We start from the raw sequence: 20,149 nt of genomic DNA, 5'->3' as shown, positions 1-20,149 counted from the left end.
CACGGGCTGTATATATTTTTGCTGTCCACGAAGGCTGAAACTCGAATTAGTAACATCCGTTCTAATAATTTTACCACGTTTGATGTTAAACGAATTGGCCTAATATTATCCAATTCATAGCCTCCACCCTGATTTTTCAGTAAAGGAATCACCTTGGCCAGCTTCCACCCAGGAGCTATCCAAGCGTGTTTGATGGAGTAGTTTATGAGGTGCAATAAGGAGTCGGGAGACTCCTCATAGAGAATTTTGAGCATCTTTGTAGTGACACCATCAGGGCCAGGAGCAGCCGCTGGTAATCTCTGCACAACTTGGGAAAGCTGCGATAAATTAACTTGTGAGGCATTATTATTTGGCACCACTGACGCAAACAGCATTGGTCGCAAAGTTAGTAGAGACGAAAACCGCTTTTTCATGCCCGTGGCAATTAATTCAACCGCCTGTATAGCTTATTTAGGTGACATAACTAACGACTGTAAATTACTAGAGGACGTGAGCAGTTTTCTAGACCGTAGAAAGCCGAATAGTGCACGTCGGTTGCCCGACTTCGAAAGATAATCGAAGTGTTGTTGTTGTTGTTCCCCTCACAAAATGGCACATACCCACAAGGGGAATTGGCCATAACCAAGCGGTGACTATTTAAATTGCAGATTGCATATGGCAAGCGTGGGATGACCTAACAAAAATTGTGTAACTCTGTTTCCGTAGCAGAGGAGGTTGCAGGAGGTTAGGGCGACCTAACAAACTGAAAATCAGGTAAGAGGATCAGTAAAAAAAAAGAGGAGAGATTGAGAGAGAGTATGAATTGCAAAAAGTAGTAACCCAAATACGAAAGCTTATGATGGCAGACGTTTTGATTCTAGGAGATAATTTTGAACGGCAGAACAAACATTCCCATTGGTATGGCCAAGCATAGAAGCGCCAAGGGACTGATCAACCGCAGAAGACAGACGCAAATTGAGATTCTGCATTGGGACCTCTAATAGTCGCCTCCGGATCGATGAGTAGCGACGACAAAAGAAAGTGCTCTATTGTTTCCGGCTCAGCACAATACGGACACAATGGGGAGATTGCCAGACCAGGCCTGTAGAGGTAAAAATTTAGTTCTGGTCCCTCTCCACGTCTGCGACTTCTACATCTTCATCGCAAACTTCTCATAACGTTCGCATGTGCGCTAGTCTAAGACTGAGCTAGGTCCCAGTTCTACTCATACTAAACTATAAAAGGAAAAGGACGCCGGCACTGACTGCCTCTCTGCAGAGTGAGCACCCAGCACCGTATAACATGAGGAAAAGCAGATGAATGGGAGTGCAGAGGGGAAGAATTAAGTGCATCATTTCCTATTGCTTGCGTGCTTCACTGGATAACAATGATGTGCTAGGCCTGTTAAGAGGGCAGAGGAAAAAGACGACGAAGAAAAACCCGCGGATTTGCGCGTCCCGCTCGTCGCCAGGGGGAGAGAAGCCAGCTAGCCCGAAGCGCGGCGGTGCGGGACTCGAGGACCTGCATTTCAGCTGCGGCCGGACGGTGTACGAAGGCGAGTCCCTGGAGACCATCGCCGACCGTGCCACCCTGGACAACAGGCTCTCCAGCAGCGCCCTCGAGTGCCCCGCGGAGAAGATGGACTTCGAGGCTGGCGACAGGCCGACACTCTACAGGGCGCTGGACGCACTCAGGGTGAGGGTGCCGTCTTTTCCTCCAAGAAATAAGTAATGACCGCGACAACGTAAATTACTACGACACCTGCTACACGCCCTTAAGTGCAAATTACGCATGCGCACTAAAACCGGAACCTGCAGTAGTACTGCGGAGGCCTGTGGAAAGATTCACAGTGCTGGTTGCACTTCGTCTAACGTCTTTGTAAAATCAGACCATGATTGACCGGCGGCTGCGGGCTAACTAATCTTTGAAGATGTTCTTTGCAAGGCGGCTATGAAGACCCCGGGCAGACAACGATGCAATACGCACTACCTAAGGCACTGGCAAGTCATACAGAACTGCCTTACGTACAGCCAATTTTGCTTTGGAAAATTGGTTTTTGGGGAAAGGAAATGGCGCAGTACCTAGCTGGCTCACATATCGGCGGACACCTGACCCGTGCCGTAAGGGAAGGGATAAAGGAGGGCGTGAAAGAAGAAAGAGGTGCCGTAGTGGAGGGTTCGGGAATAATTTCGACCACCTGGGGATATTTAACGTGCACTGACATCGCACAGCCCACGGGCGCCTTAGCGTTTTTCCTCCATCAAAGCGCTGCCGCCGAGGTCGGGTTCGAACTAGGGAACTCCGGATCAGTAGCCGAGCACGCTAACCACTGAGCCACCGCAGCGGGGTAAATTTCGCTTTCCCAATGACTAATTATCTGTCGGGTGTTATACAAAGACATGCTCGCCTAGCCTCCACGATTGAGAATCTAATTGTCCGTTTCTCGTTGCAACGTTCCGGCCTAGGTGACACCGGCGCCTCTGGGGAAGTCTCCACCACCGAGTCTTGGTCATCCGGGTAATACACCGGTTCTTGAAGCTGATAGCACGCCTCGATCGCCTAGCCGGCAGGTACGCGATCATATACGGCCGAATGTGCCAAAAGCCACACTTGCATATGCAACTGTGCTTTCGAATAATGTAATTGATCAATTCACTTCCTGGTTGGAGAGCGTCGTAACCGCACAAAATAAATTATGGCGATTACGCATTCGTGGTAACGCGGATGACGAGTGCTAGCAGGATTTCCACTGTGCTTTTGCGATGTCCTTGCCGTCTTCCACGGGTTTGCACTCGCCTTAGGTTTGGTCTCGGCCCATTACTCCTGCTGCGAGCGCCCACGTGAACGCGACAGATTTTGCTCCTCTAACGCCTCTTCTCGCTTGCGAGCCCTGACCCCACGTTTACGCGCCGCGCCCTGCGCCCGACCTTCTGGATGATGTTGTTCCTCAATGCGACCGGCGCTAGGTTCACCCGCAAGTGGCAACTTCGGGACTGGCGGCGAAGCTTCAGCGCTACCCACGCTACCATATATGGTGTTCCTGTCGTCATCATTAGCCTGACTACGCCCACTGCAGAAGGCCTATCCTATATCTCTCCAATTAACCCTCTCATGTGGCAGCTGCGGCCAGCTTATCCCCGCATACTTCTTAATCTCATCCGCCCACCTAACTTTCTGCCGCCCCTTGCTACGCTTGCCTTCTCTTGGAATCCACTCCGTTACCCTTAACGACCAACGACTATCTTGTCCTCGCATTACATGCTCTACCTAAGCCCATTTCTTCTTGGTTTCGACAAGGATGTCATTAACCCGCGTTTGTTTACTCACCCCTCTCTGCTCTCTTCATTTCTTTTTGAGTTACACCTATCATTTTCCTTCCCAAAGCTCGCTTCGTTGTTCTCAAATGAAGTTGAACCCTTTTCGTTAGCCTCCCCGTTTCTCACACAGGTAAGCACCGGTATTAAGGCGTATAAGCCTTTCATGGCTTGTGAGTGGCGTGGACGGAAGTTGTCCACACGAACTGTCAATCATAAGTTGTATGGTAAATAAAACAAAAATGCAATAGTTAATTATGCAACAGTTCCTAAACAACATATATGTCATGAAATAAAAATTAAAATTAATATAAAGTAAAAATAAAAAAACAAAAGAAAATAAAGGGGTAACACAGAATTTCATAAAACAAAAAGGAAAAATGAAGGGAGAGAGAACAGGGAAAGGCTTTCACATTTCCACTCATAAGCAGACCTAAGTGCAATCCTGTAATTTTTTTTATTTGAGAACCAGTTTCGGTTTTTTTGTTCAGAGATTATTATTTTCGACGAATGAGAAATTGACTTTTTTGGTGATGTAATGCAGCAGTCCTGTGTGGTTAAAATCAGTTTAAGACTCTCTGTCTTTTTTTTTTGTCATCATCGGAACAATTTATTTACCAGTAACTAGCGTGCAAATGGTAGTAGCTGGAGAATTGTGCTTGAAGGCAAAATTGCTGCAGTCTTTACAAGAATACCTCAAGTTAAATGACATAGCCAGCAGACGAAAGCGCAAGTCAAAGTTTAATTCTAATAACTAAGTTGACGTTATCGCTGGGTTGCCTCGCTGGGTTGAGTGCGAGTGCGGGCATCAAGTCGTCTGCGTGTTGCGAGTCGGCAGCGATGAAACTGCCGCCCAATTGTTGCGGTAGCCAGAACATACTTGGTCGCGACGCCCATGCACGGTTTCGTGTCGGTGTCCTGCATGAAGTTGATAAAACTACAAGCTGCTCTAAGCAGGTGATGATAGTGAACAAAGAGTGCTTAGGTAGCAGGCGGCGAGGAGGTGGTACTTCCAGGTCGTCGTGTAAGCTAGCGGAGAAATGTCTCAAACCGCACTGCTTATCCAATAACACCACCATCGCATCGTGCGCCTGGCTTCCAGCTTACTTAATTTCAGCTTTGAGTGTACCTCGTAATCAACAGCCAGCTATCTATGCCTTGCATGCCAAGAATACTAACATTTTTCGGTTTAAACCGAATTTCTAAAACTGAAGTCGGTGTGATTTTATCTATTTTTTTTTTCGGTTTTCGGAGGTACAGCTCTTGTATGCTTTTTCTCTTGGTAAACTGTCATTCATGGTCTGAGAGTACCTGCCAAATGTGCTCCGTCCCACTCTTATTACTGTTCCCGTATATGGCTCCTATATATAGTAGGGGTATGATGGGCTATGATAGAAGTATGATGGGCTATGATAGGGGAATGATGGGCATTCATATTGATGGTGCGAGAGGTTGGCGTAGTGTGGCCCGATGACGGTACAGATGTGGCCTATAGTCAGTGTATAAAGGATGTTAAGCTGAATTTTTCGTAGGAGGCGATTGGACGAGATGGAGAGTGCAGAGTGAAGGGGTGTAATGTTTTTTTTTTAAATATTATCTAAGGTCGTCGGTGTATGTGCAGCCGCTTGACCGTCATTGCTACGCATAGGCCCGAAACCTTCGTCTTAAAAGCTAGCGCTCTACAAAGTCCATCGTAACGTGCTCGCGCTGTAGGCTTTGTTTTGAAGCGAGTTAAACGTTAGCTCTTTTCTACGAGCTGCCAGTGGAACACCTGCCAGACCCACTTCTTCTACACCATGGTGAGCAGGCTCAGCTGAGCGCAGCCGCCGTCACTGGCGGCCTGAGCGGCCCTCGGCTCGTGCTCTGGGTGTGCGCTGCGTCGACCCTGCTGTTCTTCGCGGCTGCGATGGCCACCGTCGCCGCCTTGATCGCCAACGGCTCGGACGAGCTAAGCCGAAGCCTGGACGAGGTCCAGCGCGTGCTCAAGGTTAGTGATCGCGAGATCCTCCAAGTTCACGTTTTGCTACGGGCCGTGCAGATTACTATTCTAACTGGCCTAGCTGCATGCAGAACGACGCCATTCACGGCTACGACATTCAACGCCAATGCTCACACCGGCTGCTCTAAGAAAACACAGTAACACGCGCATTTTTCGCCGAAATGTAAAAAAAAACGTACTCCTAGAGTTCCGAAGTTCTCGTAGGCAAGGACAGTGACTCTCTCTCTCTCTCTGAAGCATTGATATGCTAGAGAGCCAATGCTGACCCCGCAATCTACAACGCCCCCTGCCGTCTTTTCTATTCCTTCGTTTAAAATCGGAATGTGTTCATGCGATTGTCCGGACCCGTAGAGTATCTGTTACGGGTCCAATTGGACTCATTTTTGGAAATGTGGCGGAGAGTTTGAAGGATGCTTCACTCCCGCCACCGGTTGGCCCGGTATTGCACTACCTCCGGGATCGGCCTTGTCTTTAGCGCGTCTTTACTATCCTGTCTTTCTATCCCATCTTTCAACTCTCCTACTATCTGCACGTGGTAGCGATTGTGGCTCGGCTTGAGCCAGTGAGCAGGCCTGTGCACTTTCCTTTACTTTCTTCCTGGCAGTAACAGACAGACAGACAGACATTGGACTGCTGCGAACAGGCGCACGACGCCAACACTTCCGTTTGTACTGCGCTTGTCGCATGTGCACAGAACAGTCCTGGTGAAGATAATGACGATATGCATTGAGCGCTTTCCGGAAAAGATCAGCCATTCACTCCTGACGAAGTCTGTACAATCGGCTACGAATGAAACACGTGAAATTACCACGCATTATTTGTTTTAATGAGAAGTACCACAAGGTTGCACGCGCCAATCAGATTTAAAGCCCAGGGTTAGTGCTAGACATGTATGCATGAGGAAGGGCGAGTACCCAATTGTAGTACATACGTACAGCACAGCAGGGTACAGTACAAGACAAGTAATTGGAGGGCAGGATAATGTGGTCTGCTTGAGGGGTTACAGATTTAGGCTGCAAAATAACACAAAAAGCAAAGGGTGCGTTGCAGGAAATCCCCCTTTCCTCTTTCTGTACACTGAAGCCTGTGAGCACTGTGGCTAAAGGAAACAATTCCAATTTTTTAACTTCCTTCTATTACTATGTTGATTATGACATTTCCCCTTTTTCTCACAGGTCAACGGCGCTGTGATACGGGCGGCCATGCTCTCGCCCACGGGGACAGACCCTCGCTTGGAAAACAGGACGGCGCCACTTGGCGGCGAAGCTCGCGATGCTGCTAGGATTAACCTCAACGCAACGGGCTCGGCCTCCCGCCGATCCTAATCTGCCTCGCACAGCTGCCATGTCGGCGTATCTGTCTGCCTCAATTTCGCCCAAGTGCGATGGACTGCAGCAGTACCGACCAATTGCAGATAGCGAACTGTGAAAACTTTTCGACATACTGTACGCAGCTGCGAATGTGTGGCTTCAAAAGTGGCGTGGAAACAAAAACGTGGCGCAAATTTAAGTGCGCATGTCTTTCCGGTTGAGTTGATTTATTGATGTCTCTCGCAAAATGGACCAAAAGAAAGAATTTCGATGCAACGCCTATGCACTCGACAGCTGTAGCGTGCGTCGGTAACGTGTCGAATAATTTACAGACTGCCCTTGCATGCGGCCCAGGGATCTCTGAGGAGATTTTGTACACCCGTATAACACCCCGAAAGAATTGTGTGGCGCGCAGAATTGGTATAACCATGCCGACAACATCCTTTTCGCTAGGATTGTAGATCTGACGGTGGTACAGGAGGCATTAATTTTGCCCTTGAGGGTGCAGGCTGCTTGCACTCTAGAGGTGGCGAGCCTGAGTATATGCATGCGAAATGCCCTCACGTTATTTCCTATGCCTGATTTGCGAAGCTTCACATGTTTCGCTCGTTTGCGACTTCCTTTCTGTACCTTGTGTTGGCTAGGGATCAAGAGTTCGTGGCTCCCTACTAGACAGATTTCCCCTCCCCGCCCCTTCCCTCCCGTGGAAAGGTTCGCCTTCCTTACCATTTCTACTCGGCGAAAACTGCACACAGCTGCTTGCATGATAACTGCGCGCTCCAATGAAAATGCTATGATCAGTAATTGACAGGGATACGTTGAGAGTGTCAGAAGCGAAGATCAGAGAAGAAACTCCTGCTAATATTTCACTTGAAATAAAATGGACTTGCGCACGACTTGTGATGCGGAGAAAAGATAACCGCCCGCTCTTAGCATCACAGAGATTTCAAATGAAAGTAGAGGTCGCCGCAGCGACATAAAGGTAATGAAATTTAATGGATCGGATAGCGTGACCTCTGCAGGTGCAGGCCAGAACTGAAGTAAGCGCATGAGGCAGCGTATACGTCGGCGATGGCCGTCCCACTGTTTTACCACTACCATGGCTTTCACTGAACAGTTTCGATGCGTGGCTCATGACGAAGGGAGCATTGGCAGCTTCTTCATTGGAACCGCGACAGAAAAAGCAGCACGAAAGCAGCAGATTGGCCAGCCGTCACCGTAGCTCAGTTGGTAAGAGCACCGGACGCGATATTCGGAGGCCGTGGGTTCGGATCCCACCGGCGGCATGGTTGTTTTTTCTGCTGCTTTATAAGTAATTTTCTTTTAAAGAAAAACAATTGATTGGCACCAGAAATTAAAAAAAAATAGAGAACATTCCCCTATGCACCTTGGTTTCGGTGACTGTTGGCTTCCTTAATATGTTTGTCAAACGAGCCCCTCATTTCATTTGCCTTGTCTGCTAATAGCTTAACGGGGGTCTCGGTTCTGGCAGTCTTGATGCCATAGGTAGCATAAGAGGGCTCTCGCACAGTTTCCGCCCTCGCCGTTAGATGACGTTCTACGTCACACTTGCGGTATTACAGGACGTGCTACGTCCACCGCTATGGACGAGGGTGGCGCTGGTGAACACTCTGAAGGTTCGCTTACACGCAAAACATAAATACCCACGAAAGCAGCAGATTGGACAGCCGTCGCCGTAGCTCAGTTGGTAAGAGCACCGGACGCGATATTCGGAGGTCGTGGGTTCGGATCCCACCGGCGGCATGGTTGTTTTTTCTGCTGCTTTATAAGTAATTTTCTTTTAAAGGTAGCATAAGAGGGCTCTCGCACAGTTTCCGCCCTCGCCGTTAGATGACGTTCTACGTCACACTTGCGGTATTACAGGACGTGCTACGTCCACCGCTATGGACGAGGGTGGCGCTGGTGAACACTCTGAAGGTTCGCTTACACGCAAAACATAAATACCCACGAGAGCAGCAGATTGGACAGCCGTCGCCGTAGCTCAGTTGGTACGAGCACCGGACGCGATATTCGGAGGTCGTGGGTTCGGATCCCACCGGAGGCATGGTTGTGTATATATATATATATATATATATATATATATATATATATATATATATATATATATATATATATATATATATATATATATATATATATATATATATATATATATATATATATATATATATATATAAGAGAAGTGGGCACTTCTACAGACACTTTTATTTATCAACGTTTCGACCGCGGTGCGGTCTTCTTCAGGACTGTAGTGGTCTCGCGTCAGATGGACGTTTTAAGTTTGTGAGCTCAAGAGGAGGGAGAAAGGATTGTAACAAGCAAATAGCAACAACAGTTCAAAAAATTGAAAAAAAAAAGAAATAAAGATGGGGGTGCGGGGAGCAGACAGGGACAATATTGGGGGAGAAGGCAAAAAAATAGGAATAAAAGAAAAAAAGGGGGGAGAACTAGTATAGTAAGGAAGGGTGGGGTACAAAAGGAGATGGCGAAACGTGAGAAAGGGAGATGAAGACGGTGCGGGGGATATGGGCAGCACGGCAACCACAGGCGTACGAAAGCAAAACGTGCAAACAAAACACACAAACAAAATGCACAAACACGAAGGGCGCCGCTGCAGATGCGTGGCTAAAGAGGCGCCGCTGCGCAAATGACACTGGCAGCGACGAACAGGCCAAACCAGGAGCCTTTTGGGGGGGTCTCATTAATTTCCGGTGAGCCGAGGGCTAGAACGTTAAGGAAGGAGTGGGCTACGATAACGAGCACATGTGTAAGAACTTACTCACGGGGTCTGGGTTTCAATGGGTTTCCCCTCGCGGGGAATACTTGTTTGTAGGGGAGTAGGGCTGGGCTAGCTGTGTACAAAGATTTGAAATTGTCGGAAAATGTAAGGAAAGAACGTCAAAAGCTTATCAATACTGCACACTATCCTGCCTCGTGCAGTATTGATAAGCTTTTGACGTTCTTTCCTTATATTTTCCGACAATTTCAAATCTTTGTACACAGCTAGCCCAGCCCTCCTCCCCTACAAACAAGTATTCCCGGCGAGGTCGGTTCAACGACCCGCCCAGGGAGAGGGGTGCACCCTTCAGTGAAACCCAGACCCCGTGAGTAAGTTCTTACACATATGCTCGTTAACGTAGCCCACTCCTTCCTTAACGTTCTAGCCCTCGACTCACCGGAAATTAGTGAGACCCCCCAAAAGGCGCCTGGTTTGGCCTGTTCGTCGCTGCCAGTGTCATTTGCGCAGCGGCTCCTCTTTGGCCACGCATCTGCAGCGGCGCCCTTTGTGTTTGTGCATTTTGTTTGTGTGTTTTGTTTGCACATTTTGCTTTCGTACGCCTGTGGTTGTCGTGCTGCCCATATCCCCCCCACCGTCTTCCTCTCCCTTTCTCTCGTTTCGCCATCTCCTTTTGTACCCCACCCTTCCTTACTATACTAGTTTTCCCCCCTTTTTCTCTTTTATTCCTATTTTTTTGCCTTCTCCCCCAATATTGTCCCTGTCTGCTCCCCGCACCCCCATCTTTATTTTTTTTTCAATTTTTTTGAACTGTTGTTGCTATTTGCTTGTTACACTCCTTTCTCCCTCCTCTTGAGCTCACAAACTTAAAACGTCCATCTGACGCGAGACCACTACAGTCCTGAAGAAGACCGCACCGCGGTCGAAACGTTGATAAATAAAAGTGTTTTTGTAGAAGTGCCCACTTAAATCTTTATTCTGCGGAGCGAACGCAACCTACGTTCGTAACTATATATATATATATATATATATATATATATATATATATATATATATATATATATATATATATATATATATATATATATATATATATATATATATATATATATATATATAACGTTTGCTCTCGCAGAGATTCTCAACGTGCGCAGCATAATAATAATAATTGGTTTTTTTGGGAAGGGAAATGGCGCAGTATCTGTCTCATATATCGTTGGACACCAGAATCGCGCCGTAAGGGAAGGAATAAAGGAGGGAGTGAAAGAAGAAAGGAATAGGTGCCGTAGTGGAGGGCTCCGGAATAATTTCGACCACCTGGGGATCTTTAACGTGCACTGACATCGCACAGCACACGGGCGCCTTAGCGTTTTTCCTCCATAAAAACGCAGCCGCCGCAGTCGGGTTCGAACCCGGGAACTCCGGATCAGTAGTCGAGCATATGCATACTCAATTATGTTTGCCTCAATTTTGCTCATGATGCATCCGCACTGTATTTCTGCAGGATTCAGCGGAGTATACAACTTATTTCTATATATATTTCAGTTTATATAAGGGAAACACTCGCGGCGCCTAATTTCATTTGCTGGTCGGCGACGCGTCGCTGACAGCGAGGCTGACTTCAGCAGTGTCCGCAGCGTCTGCTGGGGCTGAAGCAGCGGCTGTCGTTGCGTTGGCGGCAGTCGCAGCCGATAGCGCCACCTTGGCTATCGTCCAGTTGCTGAATTCCTCGACGATGCGCCCCTGGTGACCGATGCTCTTGATGGTTCCGTACGTCAGCGCCGCCGCCACTGCCGCGAAGCAGCAAGCGATGACCGCGGCGCACGCCAGTCTGCGCATGCGCCATCCGGTGGCCAGGATGGTGGCTCGCGGTTCCGACGCGCCCTGGCCGCGCGAAGTAAATGCAGATGCACGTGAGACACACGAGTGAGAAAGCCACGATTATGCCTATTTCTGAATTATGCTCGTGCTTTCTGCCTCCATTGCCAAAGCAAAGCGCATAGAAAAAAAAAAAACTCGTCCAGTCCTCAATGCCCAACACCGTTTATTTATTTCGTTGATTCGTTTCTGCAATTTCCCATGCCGCAGTGCATATAGCGAAACAACAGTAATCGCTGTCACCTTTTAAGTTTTCTTTTTGCAATTAGGAACGAACGATACTCTTGATGATAAACAAACACTGAAAGCATCGGCGCAGCCACTACACATACGTACGCCCTCGGACAAAAACCTTCAGGCCACATGTTTAGCGTTTCAGTTGTGCAGTATAATGTCAGTCCTAAAGCTATAAATCTGTGTAAGGAGAACTTCCAGTCCATATAGCCTTAAAGTTACTTCTGCCTTTTACCGGTGCCTAAGGGCTAAACCTCAAAGGCAAACCATGTGACCCAAAGACTTTTGACCAAGTCTGCGATGACAGAGAAGCAGGAGCGTTGTCAGCCGTACTTCCAGTTCAGAAGACCAGCCTTCGACAGCCTCAGCTGCGACGTCCCCAGGTAGCGGTGAGCGCACGTTGGGAGGCGCCAACCCAGCGGACGCCATCAGCGCGACCGGCGTAGGAGATCTGTCGGCGCCGCGCTCACGGCGCGACCTCCCGGACCTGGGGCGCCCCAGCCGCTGGTTTCGCCACTGGCTTGTCGCGTGACTTGCGGCCGCTGGCGAAGGCATCACTTCCTCTCGATTCACCTGCTCGTGTCACAGAAAAGGAGCAAGCGACACGCAAGATAATGAATCTTGCGCAAAGTAGCTGTGGGTATTATGGAGGAAATAAAATCCCCGGACGTTTACCCTCGTGGTAAAGTGAATTTCAACGGCAGCTTAACTGGTGTGAAATGAAATGGCGTTAATGACGTGCTATTATGTATTTTAATGCAGGATTGCATTTAACGCCTAAAATTTCCTTTTTTTTTTGTCCGCAGATTAATGTCCATCCGTCAGTTCGGCCAGCCACGACGAAATGACTATCTTCAACTGGGCCGCTGTCACCCTCGAATGCCGCCATAATGACCGGTAAGTACTCGCCTTGGATTTTAAAGGGGCATTTGACAATATAACACACGAGATCATACTAACCTACGTCAGACCGACTGTGGCCTCAACACATTCCAATACATATGTCAATTTCTAATGGATCGTCAATCTTACATCCGCATCCAAGATAGAGAGCATGGTCCTTACCTACTCGGCACGCGGGGAACCCCTCAAGGCACGGTACTTTCCCCGCTGCTTTTCAATCTGGCTGTGCACCTGCCGGCCCAGCTATAGGTGGTGTCGTCGACGTGCAACATGCCTTGTACGCCGATGACACCACTCTGTGGGCCCCGCAGGGCATCACAGGGGACATTGAAACGAGCCTGCAAACAGCGGAGACGATAGTAGACCGCTACGCCCTTCGCTGCGGTCTTCAATGTTCTCTTCAAAAATCGGAATTTGTGCTCCTCCGCCCCTCACAAAAGTGCGCAACTACAATCTCTCTTTCTCTTGAGAGTGATCCCATACGCGAAACTGATGAGATACGGGCACTCGGACTCTACATCCACAAGCGCAGACGGCCAGACACTACATTGGCCAAACTCCGTAAGATGGGGGACCAGGTGGGCCGCATGGTCCGCCGGGTTTCCAACAAACGCGGGGGGTTATACGAAGTAAGAATGCTTTGCAGCTGGCAAACGCCTTCGTAACCAGTCGAATTCTATATTCGACTCCTTATCTCCACTTACGGAAACAAGAGGAGGATGTCCTTGATGTCATCCTTCGCAAAATTATAAAACGTGCCCTTGACCTCCCCATCACTACTTCAAACAACCGGCTTATAAGGCCCTTGGGGTGGTGAATACTTTCCGGGAGCTCCGGGAGGCCCACCTTACAAACCAGCACACGCGCTTGTCGCAAACGGAGTCGGATCGCCGCCTTCTTGCTCGACTTCATGTCCAACACACCACTCCCATGGAAGACAGGTTTCACATCCCAGAACTGCAGAAACGCGCCCTCCATGTGCGACCTCTTCCAGCCAACATGTCACACGAAGACCATATTGGTCGGAGCCTGGCACGAGCGGAAGCCCTAGCCCGACATTATGGCAACAAAACAGGTGTATACTACGTGTACGCCTCCAGCCCTCACTACGGGGTATGGTAGACGGTCGCGGTAGTTCACAACAGCAACACAGTTAACGGCCTCACCTTCAGAGCCCGCAGTGCAACACAAACAGAAGAGGGAGCGATTGCTCTCGCGGCCTCACATTCCGATTCAAAATACATAATCACCGACTCGCGAGGGGCCTGTCGGAACGTCGAACAAGGCTGCACTCCCTTCCTAGCCTGTCGAATCTACCAAAATTGCATGCGGGACACGGACCCCGCTCGCCGCTACCTTATATGGGCCCGTGCTCATCAGGGGTTGGCAGGAAACGAGGCAGCAGACGCAGCCGCCCGCGCGCTCTCTCATCGGGCTGTTTTCTCCTCCCCACCCGATCAGGAACCCGATTTTAATCCGATCTATACCTTCAAAGATGTTACAACCTACTATCAAGACAGTCATCGCCTTTACCCTCGCCCATGTAAAGGCCTCAATATGAGCGGCTCCTTCTCAGCCTATTGCTGTGCCCGGCAGCACTAAAATATTTTGACCCCTCCTTTAACGGCAGCTGCCCGCACTGTGGAGTGGTGTCTTCTGACACCTATCACATGGTGTGGGCCTGCCCGGCTATTCCCCCCCCCCCCCCCCCCCAACCCAACCAGGGTGGACTGGGAGGCGACCCTGCTAGGCTGCCACGACTTACAGGCCCAACAAGCCTTAGTCGAGCGCGCCCGGGCGGCGGCCACCGCCACTGGGGTACCAAACTAGAGACCTCCACCTAGTGCTTGTAAGGATCGGTCGCTTACGGGCTGATCGAAACATACCTCCTGTCTCTTCCTAATAAATGTTTTCACCACCACTACTGTATGCCGCGTGCAGACAGAAGAAAGTTGAAACAAATACGAAAGAAAATGTTGAAAGAATAGGCGAGTCGCAGCAACCACGCCCGACAAAGCAACTGCTGCAGCAGCAGATACCTCCCAGTACCTCACTTTCAACGCAGTGGAGCACAAGGAGGAAAGTAAGGCTAGAGTGTACCCTATAGATGTGGGGCATCTAAAGCATATTTCACTCACATTATGTTTCAACGCTCGGAGTTCCACCCTCCAGCCACTTGGCAACTCCCAGACCTCGAGCGATGGGAGGCTACGGTGTCCAATTCTGACCTGGCCGTTGAAAAGCGGCTGGCGGACTATAGCTTCGGGAGCCGCTAGGAAGCACAAGCTTCCGGCCACAACACGTAGCCAAGAGCCGAGCCGTCATTACGATGTACCCGTCTTAAGGCTCCCGATAATGCAGTAAAGTTTTCACCACCACCACCGCCCCTGTTGTTCTCGGGCTGTGAACTACCATGCATGACAACTGTGGCATGGAATCGCCACAGATTCCTACTAATTTTAAGAGAAGAGGCTGCTCGCACTCGTCAAACTAACGAATTGCAAGTCAGTACGTCCGATATAACATACTGTGCTTGGGGTAATGCGGTGTTCCATTCAGTCATTCCTTATACAATTCGTTGGCATTGTATGCTCCTACGAAATTCGAGCCTACGTCGGACGAAGCTTCCACCAATTATTCGTCTTTGGGCACTACAGGCGTAGCTACCCCAACCTAAATGCCACATTCCACCCGATTCTCGGGCGCCCATGACTGATCTTAAAACGAAGAGAGTGGAGGAAGTAGCTACATAAGATGCACATGCATATTATGCATGGCCTAGGTACAAGGCGGTGGGACAACATCGAGGCATTCTACACGTAGCGGTTTTGGCGATATATTTCAAGGCACGGGCGTCCGCACCCTGCCACCTTGACCGAGCCACACTTAGCGAGCATCATACGCGACTGGACAACACCGCGCGCAGTCAACACCACGACGCAGCAAGACGAACGCTCTATATTACGGCTCGTTCTCGTCCCAAGTGACCGCCGCCGGCACCTTTTCCAAACTCAGTAGTCCAACGATGTATGAGACAAATACTGCGCCATTTCCTTTCCCCCAAAACCAATTATTATTATTATTCGCAGCGCTATAATGGCCAGCGCAGGTCCGCCATTCTCGCCGCCTGATACATAATTGAAAATTGGTTTATTTAAAACAGGTTTCCGGGAAAGGAAATGGCGCAATATCTGTCTCGCATATCGGTGGACACCTGAACCGCGCCGTAAGGAAAGGGATAAAGGGACTATAAGAGAAGAAAGGAAGAATGAAGTGCTGTAGTGGAGGGCTCCGGAATAATTTCGACCACCTGGGGATCTTTAACATGCACTGACATCCCACAGCACACGGGCGCCTTAGCGTTTCGCTGTTGAAAGGCGGTCGGGTTCAAACCCGGGTATTCCGGATCAGTAGCCGAGCGCCCTAACCACTGAGCCACTGCGGCGGGTAAACCGCCTGATACATAGATCGTTCGTATGGGGAGCTACGAAAAATTCACCAATCAAGGTAAAAACTCACCTGTTGGGGATCGCGGTGCATGCTGCGTTCCCTCTTCAGTGCCATGTCACCCTGCTCCACGGGTGGAGGAACAGCACTCTTAGAAGACGTCTTCACCCCCAACGCGGTCCAGTCTGTGTGGCCTCGAGGCGTTTCGGGCGGTGGGGCCAGCGCTGCCTCCTGGTTGGACGTCTCGCCAGTCCCCGAAACATCCTCTGGTCCTGTTGCTACAGCTGCCACGTCGCCGTCGATGGCCGTTTCTTCAGCGGAATGCACTTGACCCATGGCTTCTGAACAGTTGCGGGCAGGTTCTTCTTCCTACTTCTGCTGCTTCCACGCTGGCAACTGCTGATGATGCTAGCTGCACGTTCTCTCCTTGAGCTCGCCGAACATGCATGCTCAGCCAGCACGCACTTGGGCATATGAACTGTACGCTTCTGGAGCCAACAACAATGCAAAGCTCGCAAACCTTCAATGGCTATGAGCCACAATGAACACACTGAGGCAAAACCTTGAGGCGGACCTTTACCACATGGTATGAGCTTGCCAAGGCAACACGGAAATAGATAAGATAGAAGAACCACGATTTATCGGTAGGAAATGCTGTCCAGCTTTGACGCGGAAGTTCAGCAGGAGCTGACCGAAAGAGCGGCTGCAAGGTACAACGGACGTCTGTAATAGAGGGACCGACCACCAAATTCAGGTTCAATAAAAAACTTTTTCATCATCACCAACGGCACAGCGCTATTCAAGGTTCTCCGTAAAAGACGAAGGTCACAGATATACGCGAGCTCGCGACGAGCGAGCTGTTGCCACCTCGTGAACCAGGGGCTCCGCTAGCCGCGCTGTGATTAGAGCGACGCACGCTGCTGCTGAAGTGCTCTTCAGAAGACGGTTGCCAGAGTACGAAGAATAACCTAAAATCCCAACTTCCGACCCCCAGCCTGCATCCGAGTCATGGAGCATCCTAGCAGCGACGTTACCGCTCCTCAGGGTGGCCGAAGAGAATCCCGGCGGCGGGCCGACGAAGACGAGTCTTTTATGCACTACGTCATGCACAATCATAATCTCTGCCTAATGGCGCTGCTCATCGTCGGTTTGTTCACCGTGGTTGGTGCGGGTGCCGCCATCGTCGCGGCCGTGGTGGAACACTTCTGGACGTCCATCAACGACGCTGACCCATCGCTGAGAGCCTTTGCCGCGGGGGGTTCGGTTAGCGGACATCGCCAAGACGGTGGCATGGCCGACGTCCAGGTCTCCATGCAGCAGCAATTCGGCAGTCACACCATCATGTGCTTTGTAAACCACAGTCTCCCATCCGGCTCGCCGTATCGATTTGACGTGGACAATGCGTCGGCCATTCTGTGCGACGCTTTGGTTTTCGTCTCCGTGGGGTTGAATGTGCAGCAGAAAGACCTGCGCTTCAAGAAACCCGTGGAAGACTCCGAGACACTGAAGAAAATGGCCTCGCTGCCAACGGCTGTCTGGGCCTGCGTCGGCGGCGAAGCCACGGACTCGCCAGACTTTCGAGCACTAGTGCTCTACAAGTCGTCGCGCCTAGAGTTCGTCCGCAACGCCGCAGCGTGGTCGCGACGCATGGGGCTCGCTGGCCTGGTTCTTTACTGGAAGTACCCAACTCTAGAAGATCGCTCCGATTACAGTGCCTTCGTGAACACCATGCGCCTGACTTTCCAGGAAGAGGCGCTTCATGTCACCGTCGTCGTGCCGTGGCAGACGGCCAGGCGGCGCGACGGCTACTACGTTCACGCGCTCTACACCTGGCTGCACTTCGTTGTCGTGGACACCCACCAGACCGTGGACCCCAAATCTTTTCCGGTCACAACGTGCCAGAGCCCGATGCGGGCAGTCTTCAGGGCGCGGCACAACGGCCAATTGGGGCTGTCCTCGGTGCTTGACGAACTGTCCATGGTGACAGAACACAAGCTCGGCAAGACCATGCTTAGCGTCTCGTTCGCTGGTGCCACTTTCACCCTGAAGCGTCCGCGAATGAGAAGTGCCCGCGTCGGGTCGACTGCTTTTGGTCCCGGGCGGCCCTTTCGCCACACAAACACCTCCGGCTTGGCGAGCTACTATGAAGTGACCCAGGCGCTGGTTCGTAATGCGTCAACCTGGAGCCGCGAGACGCACGGCTTCTCCCGCTGCTCCGTGGCCCATTCGAAAGACCAGTGGATCGGATTCGAAGACCGCGCCAGCTTGCGCTCGAAGCGGCCCTTAGTGCGCAAGACCGCAGGGCTCGCGGTGTGGGACTTGCCCATGGACGACTTCGCGGGAGACTATGGCCCTACGTGGCCGTTGCTCCGCGAGGTTCACGACCTGGTGCACGGCTGAGGCAAAGGAAGCCTCGTGTTGATAGATCGTCGAGGGCCGGCTTTGAACGTTTTTCATTAGCGTTCCGTGGACTAACTTAATACGTTCAACGAACGCATTAAACCCATGTCCATGTAAAATTAGCTCCTCAAGGCGCACAGGACATTATCACCGTAAATTAGAGTAAACGTGCCCAAAACTATATAGCATGCTGTGTAAAGTGAAATGTTCACGCTGGCCTGAAAAACGATAAGTGGGTCAAAGCTTCTTTTTTCTCTGCGAAAGCAGGTAATTAATCTCTTATAACATTGGTAGCGTAGAGCACATGCAAGATTCACCATGTTGTACTTCTCGACTGAACTTTATAAATGGTCCTCACATCAAAGCAGCATTGCCCTGCACAAACACTCATGCTGGTGATTCACTTAATTGCGACTTGTTCAAAAAGCTTGCCACTCCCATGAGGCCAAAATCGGTAGTCAAGCATTTTTTATTCGGCAGTTAATAAGCAGCTCACTAGCTTTCATATCTCTGTGTTAGCTTGAGGCTTCAGCTGGACTTGAAGCCATAGAGATTAAAATTATTAACCTAATGTTAAAAGTCTGTTCTGCAGGAAGGTACTTCTTGTATTGAGCAAATTATGAGCGAAGGGTTTTAGCAAGTGCTGTTACGAGAGTACAACTCTGGTTTTGTAAGAAGGAAGTTTTATGAGACAGCATAGAAGCTTCATTGAAGCAAGAAGCCGGTGGCAACTGTCCGGCATCGTCCGGAAAAATCCCGACTAGCTGGTGAGCATTGACGTCATCAGTATTGTCACCAGAGCGGAAAAATCTCATTGGCTAGAGGAACATGATCTTACCGGACCAGAAGTGACATCACCAGACAAGGTTTGTTTGTGCGAGGCCTCCACCTGCACACCATGGCAGGTGCTGTATGGCAATAGTTCGGGAAGAGAAACATCCACTATGTTGGCATCCCGAGCTTTTTAGATTACGCCATCTTCCAAACCTTTGCGAAAGGCACTCCATTCGTCCGTCATTCTGACTGATAGGTGAAGGGCAGGCGCAGTTGGTGCGTCGTATCGTCTGCTCATTGTGGGCGCGCTTTCCGTCGCGCCTTTCATTTATGCACACGCATACAAGGGAGTTCTGTTTTTATTACACATGAAGATACTTCCACAGCCCATTTGATGTGTTCAAGAGGTCAAACAATGTAAAACAAAAACACACATACTGACAGGAGAGGCTAGAAATGTCCAAATTTACTTATGTACAACATGTAAGTTGTTATTAACTTGAACTTGTCTAGCTACTAAAAAGAAAAATTGTTTTAGTCAAAAAAGCAAGACAAGTAGTTGCTACAGTCAATGTCACTAGTCACCAATAAAGTAACAGGATAGCTGCAACTATCATTTGTTGCATAAGGAACTCTTGGCTATTGCACTCCCGATTATAATGCCCTGGGATGAAAAATAAAAGTTTTCTGTCTCCTTCGACTACAATTCATGATATAGCAAATATGTGCACAAGCATGTTTTGCAGCTCACCACATAAAAGCAAGCTTCCTCTCTTTGGAAAAGCAAAACTAGCAGAAACAAGGCTGCACTAGCCAAATGTGCAGAATGCACTTAGCATACCTCAACCTCCAGCCAAACAAGGAAACTTACACACTGCAATGTGCTGCAAGCTAGCTCAAGTGCCTCCTCACATGAGCCAGCAGGTTGGCCTTATGGGCAAAGCACTTTGCGCAGACACTGCATTGGAATGGTTTCTCCCCCGTGTGTGTCCTTATGTGCATCTCCATGGTAGATTTCTGTGCGAAGCGCTTGTAACAAACGGGGCAGCTGTAAGGCTTTTCTCCTGTGTGTGTCCGTTCATGTGTTCTAAGGTTAGTGGTATACATTGTGCGGTACGTGCAGTACTGACACTGGTGACGGCCCACCATTTTC

The 20,149-nt window shown here is 49.8% G+C and overlaps 3 protein-coding genes across 3 annotated transcripts; 2 read left to right on the top strand and 1 right to left on the bottom strand.

Moving 5' to 3' along the window:
- Window positions 1-1,299: 1,299 nt before the first annotated feature.
- Window positions 1,300-6,878, top strand: LOC144129982 (uncharacterized). The gene is made up of 4 exons (XM_077664031.1): window positions 1,300-1,674; window positions 2,445-2,549; window positions 5,101-5,280; window positions 6,468-6,878. The coding sequence occupies exons 1-4, from the start codon at window positions 1,300-1,302 to the stop codon at window positions 6,615-6,617; spliced, it is 810 nt and encodes a 269-aa protein (XP_077520157.1). The 3' UTR covers window positions 6,618-6,878.
- A 3,993-nt stretch (window positions 6,879-10,871) lies between these two features.
- LOC144129179 (uncharacterized) lies at window positions 10,872-12,178 on the bottom strand. The gene is made up of 2 exons (XM_077663156.1): window positions 11,806-12,178; window positions 10,872-11,244 (listed from the first exon to the last, which is right to left on the bottom strand). Exons 1-2 carry the CDS (start codon window positions 12,025-12,027, stop codon window positions 10,939-10,941), a joined length of 528 nt encoding a protein of 175 aa, XP_077519282.1. The 5' UTR covers window positions 12,028-12,178; the 3' UTR covers window positions 10,872-10,938.
- Window positions 12,179-16,830: 4,652 nt separating this feature from the next.
- Window positions 16,831-18,222, top strand: LOC144129981 (chitinase-like protein 3). The gene has a single exon (XM_077664030.1). The coding sequence runs from the start codon at window positions 16,831-16,833 to the stop codon at window positions 18,220-18,222; it is 1,392 nt and encodes a 463-aa protein (XP_077520156.1).
- Window positions 18,223-20,149: the final 1,927 nt, after the last annotated feature.

This window comes from Amblyomma americanum, chromosome 4 (genome assembly GCF_052857255.1).
Source record: "Amblyomma americanum isolate KBUSLIRL-KWMA chromosome 4, ASM5285725v1, whole genome shotgun sequence".
NCBI classification, from domain to species: domain Eukaryota; kingdom Metazoa; phylum Arthropoda; class Arachnida; order Ixodida; family Ixodidae; genus Amblyomma; species Amblyomma americanum.
This window is presented reverse-complemented; position numbering and strand designations above follow the sequence as displayed.

Coding starts and splice junctions, on each gene's coding strand:
- LOC144129982 (XM_077664031.1), top strand. CDS start 1,300: ATGGGAGTGCAGAGGGGAAGAATTAAGTGCATCATTTCCTATTGCTTG. Junction 1,675..2,444: donor GGGCGCTGGACGCACTCAGG/GTGAGGGTGCCG, acceptor GTTCCGGCCTAG/GTGACACCGGCGCCTCTGGG. Junction 5,281..6,467: donor AGGTCCAGCGCGTGCTCAAG/GTTAGTGATCGC, acceptor TTTTTCTCACAG/GTCAACGGCGCTGTGATACG.
- LOC144129179 (XM_077663156.1), bottom strand. CDS start 12,027: ATGCCTTCGCCAGCGGCCGCAAGTCACGCGACAAGCCAGTGGCGAAAC. Junction 11,245..11,805: donor GCTGGTCTTCTGAACTGGAA/GTACGGCTGACA, acceptor TCGCGCGGCCAG/GGCGCGTCGGAACCGCGAGC.
- LOC144129981 (XM_077664030.1), top strand. CDS start 16,831: ATGGAGCATCCTAGCAGCGACGTTACCGCTCCTCAGGGTGGCCGAAGA.